Source organism: Scylla paramamosain, chromosome 17 (assembly GCF_035594125.1).
Source record: "Scylla paramamosain isolate STU-SP2022 chromosome 17, ASM3559412v1, whole genome shotgun sequence".
Classification (NCBI taxonomy): domain Eukaryota; kingdom Metazoa; phylum Arthropoda; class Malacostraca; order Decapoda; family Portunidae; genus Scylla; species Scylla paramamosain.
The window spans coordinates 6,017,501-6,027,500 of NC_087167.1; the positions used below are offsets into that span (position 1 = coordinate 6,017,501).

Here is a 10,000-nt window from a genome sequence, read left to right on the forward strand (position 1 = left end):
CTCTCTCTCTCTCTCTCTCTCTGTATTGATCTATTTTTTATATATTTACTTTTTTTTGCTGATTTCTTTTGAGAGACGGGATTATTATTATTATTATTATTATTATTATTATTATTATTATTATTATTATTATTATTATTATTATTATTTTATATTTGATACATCCTTTATCCCCACAACTCTTTCTTTTTTTCTCTCTCTCCCTCTCCCTCTCTCCCTCCTACTCACCCCAAACATCTTTCCCTCCACAGAAAACGGATGTCATGTGTGAGCTTGTGGACGACCTTCAGATCAAGACGAAGGAGTTTCTTCACCCGAACCCTGCCTCGCGCGCCAAGATGTCCGCGGTGAAGGGCATCGGCAAGCTGTCAGGGCAGGCCAAGGCTTCCACTTACCCGCAGCCTGAGGGAGTGCTGGGCGAAGCGATGGTCGGCCACGGGAAGAAGCTCGGCGAGGAGAGTTACTATGGTGAGTGATGATAATAATGGCTGTGTATGTCTTCTGAAATGCTCTGCTCTCTCGATTAATTTTTCAAAGGCCATAGAGATAATTAGCCGGGTTCTCAAGAGTGTTTCTCCTCTTAATAATGTAGAAATTTTGTTAATCTGTCACTAGAACGACAAAATTATTCTTAAAAACACGTGTAACTTCATCTGTAGGCTTTTTGAGTTATGGAGTTATGTCGCGGAAGCGTTTCAGAATATTGTCCATAACAAGACCCGTATTCTGAAACGGTTTGCTCTCTTCTTCTTTTGCCATTTCCCTTGAGTCAGGAATTGGCGCCATGTACGAGTCTTCTCCAGTTACTTCTGTCCCTTGCATCTTTCTCTGTGACTCCCATCCTTTTTGCAATTCTAGCGAAATTCCATCCCTTAATCTCACTCTATCTTCCCCTCGATCTTCTTCCCGCAACTGGTTTTCTCCCGGCTCTCTCATCACGGCTATTTTCAAAGGCCACAACAGAGATGACTACCCAGGGTCTCATGAGTGTTCGACCTGTTAGTAACGTAGAAATCTTAATCACTCACTAGAACCGTAAAAACACCCTTCAAAACCCATTTAACTTCAACTACATAAACCCTTTTGAATGTAATCAGGGTACAGCGTAGACGAGAGCGAAAAGAGCGAGAAAGAAAATGGGGACTGAGGCATCGGAGTAGGATGATAGGAATGGGAGTTTCAGAATATGGTCGTAAGGCTGCTAGTGGTGACGAGGGCGAGTAGGAGAAAGACTGTTGGTGGGTGGTGGGTGGTGAGTAGTGGTGGGAGTAAGAGAAGGAGGACAAGGACTATAAATAAGAGGGAGAAGAGGTCTTTACTGTTGAGCGAAGAAAGGGGCAAAAGAGAATTCTGTTAGGAGGAGGAAGAGGAGGAGGGAGAGCGAGGATTAGGGCAAGGAGGGAGAGAAGGATCAAGAGGAAGAAGGAGAGGAGGAGTAGAGGGATGGAAGGAGGGAGGTATCTATAATGAAGAAGAAAGGGAGGAGAAGAAAGAAGAGGAAGAGGAGGAGGAGATAAAGGAGAACAGTGTCAAGGAGTAAGAAGACAAAGATGAAGAAAATGGTATTTTCACTATATTGGAGAGGAGAAAAAATTATGAATAGTGAGAGGAGGAGGAGGAGGAGGAAGAGAAGGTTAAGGAGAATGGAGTCGAGGGATAAGAAGACTAGAATAAAGAGAATGCCATTTTTACTACATGGGAATAAAAAAATACGATAGTGAATGGCAAGAAGAGGAGGAGGAGGAGGAGGAGGAGGAGGATAGGAGCTCCTTACTATGTGGGAAGAGGCTGTAACAATAAGTGTGGTGGTGGTGGAGCGCACGATGAAAGAAAATAAGGCAAAGGAAAAAAAGAAAGAAAGAAACGGAAATGGAAAGAGGGGAAAAAAGACTGTACTATGCTAGCAAGAGTTGCGAGGGAAGGAAGAAATAAGAAGGAAGAAGAATGGAAAAAAAGAATGAAGGACGAGAAGATGTAGAGAGATCCGGCAAGTTTTAGGGAGGATATCTAGCGACTGGAGAGAGAGAGAGAGAGAGAGAGAGAGAGAGAGAGAGAGAGAGAGAGAGAGAGAGAGGAGTGTTGAGGGTTGAAGGAGCAGAGGAGGAAGAGTTTTGATGCTGTGGCCAGTTGGGGAGGAAGAAGGAGGGACTTTGGCAAGGAGGAGAGAAAGATAAAGGAGAGAGAGAGAGAGAGAGAGAGAGAGAGAGAGAGAGAGAGAGAGAGAGAGAGAGAGAGAGAGAGAGAGAGTGAGGTCTCTGGCAGTGGGGAGCCGGTGCAGAGAGAGAGAGAGAGAGAGAGAGAGAGAGAGAGAGAGAGAGAGAGAGAGAGAGAGAGAGAGAGAGAGAGAGTTCAGAGGAGTATGAAAAGGAGTTGTAATGACAATGATAAGATGAAAGACAATAAAAAACAAGTCGAACTCGGAGGAAGAGGAGGGAGGAGGATGAAGAGAAGGAAGAGGAGGGGGAGGAAGATGAGACGGCCATGAAGGACCAATGGAGGAGGAAGAAGAGGAGGAAGAGGACAGAAAAATCAGGAGTGAATGGGTGATATGAGAAGATAAATGTGTGCGTGAGAGAGAGAGAGAGAGAGAGAGAGAGAGAGAGAGAGAGAGAGAGAGAGAGAGAGAGAGAGAGAGAGAGAGAGAGAGAGTAAGGAACAGAAACAAATATTAAGAAATGATAGCAATAGCAGTAAAATACGATAATAATAATAATAATAATAATAATATAGAACAATAGAAAGAAGAAAAGAAAGAGGATAAAAAAGAGGAAAGAGAAAAAGAAGAAGAACGTCAATCTGAATGGAGTGAGAGGGAGGGAGGGAGAGAAGGAGAGAAGGAGAGAGGGAGAGGGAGAGAGGGGGAGTGGAGAGGTGGGGGTGTACAAAGATGGCGGCTTGGCGGGGACTGTTGTTGAGTAATGCTATTGTGGATTCTCTCTCTCTCTCTCTCTCTCTCTCTCTCTCTCTCTCTCTCTCTCTCTCTCTCTCTCTCTCTCTCTCTCTCTCTCTCTCTCTCGTATCGATCTATCTTTATATTCTTGTCTTTCTTGCAGATTTAGATTTTGGTCCTCTCTCTCTCTCTCTCTCTCTCTCTCTCTCTCTCTCTCTCTCTCTCTCTCTCTCTCTCTCTCTCTCTCTCTCTCTCTCTCTCTCTCTCTCTCTCTCTCGTGTCATTCGAGAGGGACAAGGGTTTGGCAGTATTTCGTTCTCAAAGAGAGAGAGAGAGAGAGAGAGAGAGAGAGAGAGAGAGAGAGAGAGAGAGAGAGAGAGAGAGAGAGAGAGAGAGAGAGAGAGGCATCTTTATCCTCAGACTTGGCGGGAGATCAGAATACGGCGGAGATGGTGATGATAGTGATGACGGTGGTGGTGATGGTGATGATGGTGATGGTGATGGTGATGGTGGTGGTGACTGTGGTAAAGGCCCTTCTATGGATGACAGTGATAATGATGGTGATGGTGGTGATAGTGATGATAGTGATGTTCGTAGTGGTGTGGTGATGTTGAAGCTGATTGGTGGAGATTTTGAGATATTGATGGAGGTAACGGAGGAGGCTGTGGTGAAGAGAGAGAGAGAGAGGGGGGGGTCCTGTCACTTCTTCTCCCTTTTCCTCTCACGAAATTCAATGCTGGGATGGACTGCAGGATTGTTACATGCATTAATAAGACTCTTTTGGGTGTTGCATCATCGATTCATCTCCCGGGAGGCTGATAGTAGTAGTAGTAGTAGTAGTAGTAGTAGTAGTAGTAGAGGAGGAAGAGTTGGGTATGGTTGCCTGAGGTATGATGGGAGGGGGGAATGGAGGGGGAAAGGGGAGGGAAGAGGATGATGGTAATAACGATGTCTTTGATGGGGATGGATAATATGATGATGATGGTAGTGATGATGCATTTTAATGAAGGGTGAATTGTTTGCCTTGATGCTGGTGGTGATGGTGGTGATGAATGGTTTACTGTGGATGGGTACATTATGGGTGTTGGTGATGATGATGGTGGTGATGGTGGTGGGATGATAGTTATTGTAATAGACATGGGGGTTTTGTTGTGGTGGTGGTGGTGATGATGATGATGATGATGGGTTACTGTAACATACTTATGAGGAACGTGGCTGTGATGAAAACAATAAAAACAACAACAAAAGCAACACATGATAACATTTGATCGGCGACTGAAAGAGACCTGATAACGCGGATGAACAGGGACGTGTGTGGTGGTGGTGATGGTGGTGGTGATGGTGGTGGTGATGGTGGTGGTGATGGTGGTGGTGATGACGCAGTGCCACGTTTCCGTATTTGTCGTCTTCATTAAGAACGCCACTATAATTGCAGCTGCATTATGTCTGTCTGTCTGTCTGTCTGTCTGTCTGTCTGTCTGTCTGTCTGTCTGTCTCTGTCCGCCTGTTAGTCTATTTTGTCTTTGCCTCTTCCTTTTTGTCGGTTTGTGTTTAACTGTCCTCTCTCTCTCTCTCTCTCTCTCTCTCTCTCTCTCTCTCTCTCTCTCTCTCTCTCTCTCTCTCTCTCTCTCTCTCTCTCTCTCTCTCTCTCTCTCTCTCTCTCTCTCTCTCTCTCTATTTGTAAGTCTGTTTCTGTTTGATTTCCTATCTAACTGTCTCTCAGTCTGTCTGTTTGCCTGCCTTTCTGTGTTTTTTTTTTTTCTCGTCTATCTTCCTCTCAGTCATCTCTGTTTGCCTGTCAGTTTCTATATTTGTTGCCCTGTCTGTCTCTTTCTGTCAGTTTCTGTCTGTCTGTTTTTGTTTTTGTCTTTATCAGTTTGCCTGCCTGTCTATGTTCCTGTCTTTCTTTTCCTGTCTGTTTGCCTGTCTGTCTGTCTCTATCTGTTCGCCTGCTTGTCTCCTTGTTTGTCTTTGTTTATCATTATATGTCTGCCTATTTGTTCGTGCCTCTCTTAGTCTGCCATTGTCCGCGTGTGTGTGTTTGTGTGTCTGTACCTGTTCTGACCGATACCGTATAAGTGTTCGCGATAAATTCCACTTATTAGGACGAACATTTTTTCCCACAAGTATATTTACCAACTCATTATCTTACACGTCATAACACTGCGATAAAGAGCGTCGTAACTCGGTACAGCGAAGAAGAAAGAAAAAAAAACACGAGTTAAGGGAATTAATAACGTGCACAAATGAAAGAAGTGGATAATGGTGTTTGTATACTATTTTGTGATAGCACTGAGTAAGGTCCATAAAAGCGTCATTCTTATTGCAGTAAGTGTTATTCTGGGCTTTGTTGTAGTAAGCTGTCCTAGCGCCGCATTTTAAAACGTTTGGGCGTCTTATCTCCACTTTTCACAGGCTCCAGTGGAAGTTATCAGGGTTTTCAAGGTTATTTGTATGATTGCAGTGATAATTTAACGGGCATTCTTTACTGGAGGAAGGTTTGGTTTGGTTGCAGGGGAGGCGAAACTCTAATGTGAAGAGTAACATAAGCGTGGTGCAAGTTTAATCCTTCCATTACTAATTGCCACATCTTTCCTTAGTCACTAACCACTGAGACATTTCTTCTTGTTCTGCAGCCATCTCCAAAACATTATACGGGCTAGAAATTGCAAAATCTACTTTTTTTTTTTCATCCTCTTTCTTGTACATGCTTATAAAGATCTCACACATTGTTATTATCACAGAGATTTGTACCTCGTTCCGGTGATTGGGTTAAGTGTATAATAGCTTCAAAAGACAGCACTTGGAGTTAACGGAGCAGCTTAGGATTTTAGTACCTGCTGTCGTATCGCTGATGTTCAACAATCCAGGAATACTCAGATGAAGCAAATGTCGTATTTAGCAGTCATGAGTTGGTAAGGGGTTGCTAACGGATGACTAGATTGCTCCGTGTGGCAGGCCGGATGTGAGGCGAGCGACGAGCCATCTGCTACCCTTAATATACCAGGAAATATGCACCGCCGTCGCTTTTTTTTTTGTCAGTAGTAGTAGTAGTAGTAGTAGTTGTAGTAGTAGTAGTAGTAGTAGTAGTAGTAGTAGTAGTAGTAGTAGTAGTAGTAATAGTGGCAGTAATCGATGGGAAATTCAAACCATTGCAAGGGGAAAGACGTTGTATCCTGTAGTAGTAGTAGTAATAGTAGTAATAGTAGTAGTAGTGATCGATCGGAAAATATAGCAAGGGCTCATTAGTTTAACTCCCAGTCAGTCCAGTCTCACAATGAAGACCTCCCCAATTTGAATCGAGCCTGACCACCGAAACTACACTGGAAATAAAAAAATAAAAAAATAAAAAATAAAATAAAATAAAATAACAAACTAACCTTATCCTTGCCTTCAAACTTCCCTTTCCCATCGATCACCACTAGAAACCGTGCCACGTCACCACCACCACCACCATCACCATCACAATCACATGCCTTTAACCAGCAGAGGACGAGCTGAACTGCCTTGATAGTGGTGGTGGTGATGTCAGGTGCGGTAATGACAGTGTGCATTGAGAGGGCGATGTCCATAGGTGTCAATAGCAATGGAGGAGCGGCGGCAATAGATCGGAGAGGGGGGATTAGTCCATTGAGGAGGGAGGCGGCGGCGCTCAATAGCCGCTGCCTCCCGGGGACTGGCGGTGGTAGCTGTGGTGGTGGTGGTGGCGGTGGTGGCGGCGGGGCGTGCTGAACCCGGGCCGGCTGAGGCGAAGCGGCATCGAACACATAAATTGCCTAAAAGAAAGAAAATTTGATAAGACATGGAGCGTGCTGGGACGGAGGCAAGGAGAAGAAGGAGGAGGAAGAGGAGAAGGAGAACGACGACGAAAAGATGATGATGATTGGAGGGAGTAATGAAGATAAGGAAAATGTGTAAAGAAGAAATGGAGGAAGAGAACGTTTTTTTTACATGAAAGGGTAGATGGAAGAAGGATGAAGGAGATAATGGGAAGAGGAGTAACGAAAGAGTGAAAAGATATGTATGGAAGAGATAAAGAGAACATTTCTACAAGGAGAGATGGATGGGAGGAGAAAAGGGGTATGTGAGGTCATGAGAAGGAGGAAGGGAGGAAAAATGAAGAATGAAGGGAGCTCGTGGGAGGAAGGGAGGGAAGATGAGAGGTAAAATAAAGGGAAGAAGAGATGGAGGGACTAGGTGGGAGGGAGGGAGGGAGAGAAGATAGGTGTATTAGAGATAAGGACGGATGGAGGGAAGAGGAAGGAAGGGAGAAGGGAAAGATAAGAGGTGTACTGGAGAGAAGGATGAATGGAGGGAACAGGTAGGAGAGAGAAGAAAAGGAGAGGAAAAGTAAGGGATGTATTGGAGAGGAGGGATGGAGACAACAAATAGGAGAAAAAAAAAGAACAAGAAACAAGGAAGAATGGAGGAAACAGGTAAGATGAAGGAAAGGAAGATGAGGAATGTATAAAAAAGACGAAGAGATGAAGGTAGAGGAAAGGAAGATAAGATAAAGGATGCATTGGAGAGAAGAAAGGATGGAAGGAACAAGTAAATGAAAGGGAAAATGAGTGATGTATCAAAGGAGAGATGAAGAAAGGAATGAACTGGTGGAGATGAAAGAAGTTTCGTGGTGAGGGAGGGAGGGAAGGTTGGAGGGGGAGAAACGATTTACAGACAGAAAAGTAGGGAGGGGGCGACAGGAGGGGGCGTATGTGGCTGCGTTGCCGCGTTTATCGAATAAGTTTGGCAGAGGTGTGTGACGTCACGGGTGGCTAATGGTGGTGCCTCAGCGGTGATGTCACAGGGAAGTGGAGGTAGGTCATGGTGAGGGAGGGAGAGGAGGATGAAAAGAAGGAGGCTGGGATGGACTGGTACACTTTCCTCATCTTCCTTCCTTCCTTCCTTGCTGTCTCCCCTCTCGCCCTTCCTGCCTCGTCCACCTCACGCCTTAAGCCTTTTAAATTATTTATTTTCCAAGCGTTTATGTTCTGCAGAGTGGGTGTTAGTGATGATGATGATGATAATGACAAGAGAGAGAGAGAGAGAGAGAGAGAGAGAGAGAGAGAGAGAGAGAGAGAGAGAGAGAGAGAGAGAGAGAGAGAGAGAGAGAGAGAAATTTGTCCGTACATTAAAAAAAAAAAAATGGTGCAAAACTAATTCATGTCTGCCTTTCCTCTCTAATTACACAGTGGAGGCTAATTAGTCAGGTGAGCCCAGATAATGGTGCCGAGGTGATGAACACACACACACACACACACACACGGTAGGAATGCGTGTGTGTGTGTGTGTGTGTGTGTGTGTGTGTGTGTTTAATGCTAGAGGCGAAAGCAAATTACCGCTAACATTCTCCTGCTTTCTCTGCGTCTTTGTTTATCCACTTATTGCACTTTCTCCTCCTTCTCATCCTCCTCTTCTTCCATTTTCGTCATTCGCCTCTCTCTGGCCCACCTCCTCCTTTTCCTTCCTCCTCCTCCTCTTCCTCCTTCTACTCAGCTTTTGTCTTCAACTCCTCCCCCTCCACCTTCCCCTCCTCCTTCTCCTCCTCTTCCTCTTCCTCTTCCTCTCCTTAGTTGCGGTTTAAGAGGTCTGAATCACCAGCCTGAGAGAGAGAGGAGTGGAGGGAGGGAGGGAGGGAGGGAGGGAGGGAGGCGGAATAGACAGAGAAAATATGGAGGGAGCTACGAAGGGTGACATAGTAAAGATGAAGGAAGGAATAACAAAAGATAAATGAAGAGAAAGTAATGTAGAAGGAAGATTAGGTAAAAAAAAGGTTAGGAAAAGCAACAATGAAACTGCCAAAAATTTATAGCATTCTTCCATATTCCTCTTTTTCCTCTTTCGTCTCCTCATCGTCTTCTTCCTCCTCCTTCAGTACAGCAGACTTTGGGACTAAATATATAATCATTGTTTTGTGGAGTCTGCAAAGGTTGCTGGGGCCTGATTGACTGCTGGCCCCCTAAAAACGGCATGACTTGAAAACTCCACAGATTTTAACCTTTTCAATGCTTGACAGTTTTCCCTCATAATCTTCTTCAGCTTTTTAGACACCAATTTTTTTTACTACAGTCTCAAAAAGTAGTTCTTTGGGTTTGAAAATACAAAATATTAACATTGTATTTTTTTCCTGTGCTCAAATTGTTAATGAGAAATTACCATAGGGGGAGTTCACTTCTGCTACCTGTACTTCTTTTGTATTCCTATGTAGGTTCTGCTTGTGTGTGCCTCCTCCTCCTCCTCCTCCTTTATGATTTTTTTTTCCTTTCTTTGTCTTCATTTTCCTCTTTTCTCTTTTCTCTTTTCTGTTATTCTTTTCTTATGTTATATCTCATTTTCTTCCTCTCCTCAATTACTCCCTCATTCCCTGTACTTGACTTACTTCCATTCATCCATATATCTTCATTCCATCTATGCTTCTCTTCCTCTCTCACTCCATCCCTCCCTCTCTTGTAAAAATCTCATTCTCTCTCTCTCTCTCTCTCTCTCTCTCTCTCTCTCTCTCTCTCTCTCTCTCTCTCTCTCTCTCTCTCTCTCTCTCTCTCTCTCTCTCTCTCTCTCTCTCTCTCTCTCTCTCTCTCTCTCTCTCTCTCTCTCTCTCTCTCTCTCTCTCTCTCTCTCTCTCTCTCTCTCTCTCTCTCTCTCTCTCTCTCTCTCTCTCTCTCTCTCACCACAACCTGCCTCTCCTCTTCCCTCACAGGCATGGCCCTCATTGAGACTGGAGAGAGCATGAAGCAGATTGCAGACATCAAGTACAATTTGGATGACAACATGAAGATGAACTTCTTGGAGCCTCTGCACACGCTGTCCACCAAAGACATCAAGGAAGTCCAGGTGAGAGACTGAGAGATTGGAAGATAATGTTATGTAAAGAGCAGAGTTTTAAAGAATGTAGGGAAACTGATGGATATGTAGGTAGATTCTTTTTTTTTTTTTTTTTGTGTAGAAGGGAAGAGGACGCCTTAGGATGGAGAGAAACTGATAGATAGATACAGTAAAATCCCTCTCATCCGGCAGCTTCAAGTATCCGGCACATTTTTCCCCGAGCCTTAAAATCAATTAAAAAAATCAATGTGTACTCATAAAATCGATTAAAATTCCCGCACGAGGCAT

The 10,000-nt window shown here is 44.2% G+C and overlaps 1 protein-coding gene across 1 annotated transcript in view; it reads left to right on the forward strand.

Annotated features, from left to right (window-relative positions):
* Nucleotides 1–10,000, forward strand: part of LOC135108381 (endophilin-A-like) — a 124,406-nt gene that overhangs the window by 84,277 nt on the left and 30,129 nt on the right. The window contains exons 4-5 of the mRNA XM_064019322.1: nt 252–468; nt 9,588–9,721. Of these exons, the coding sequence (XP_063875392.1) occupies nt 252–468; nt 9,588–9,721 (351 nt within the window). The remainder of the gene's footprint in view (nt 1–251; nt 469–9,587; nt 9,722–10,000) is intronic.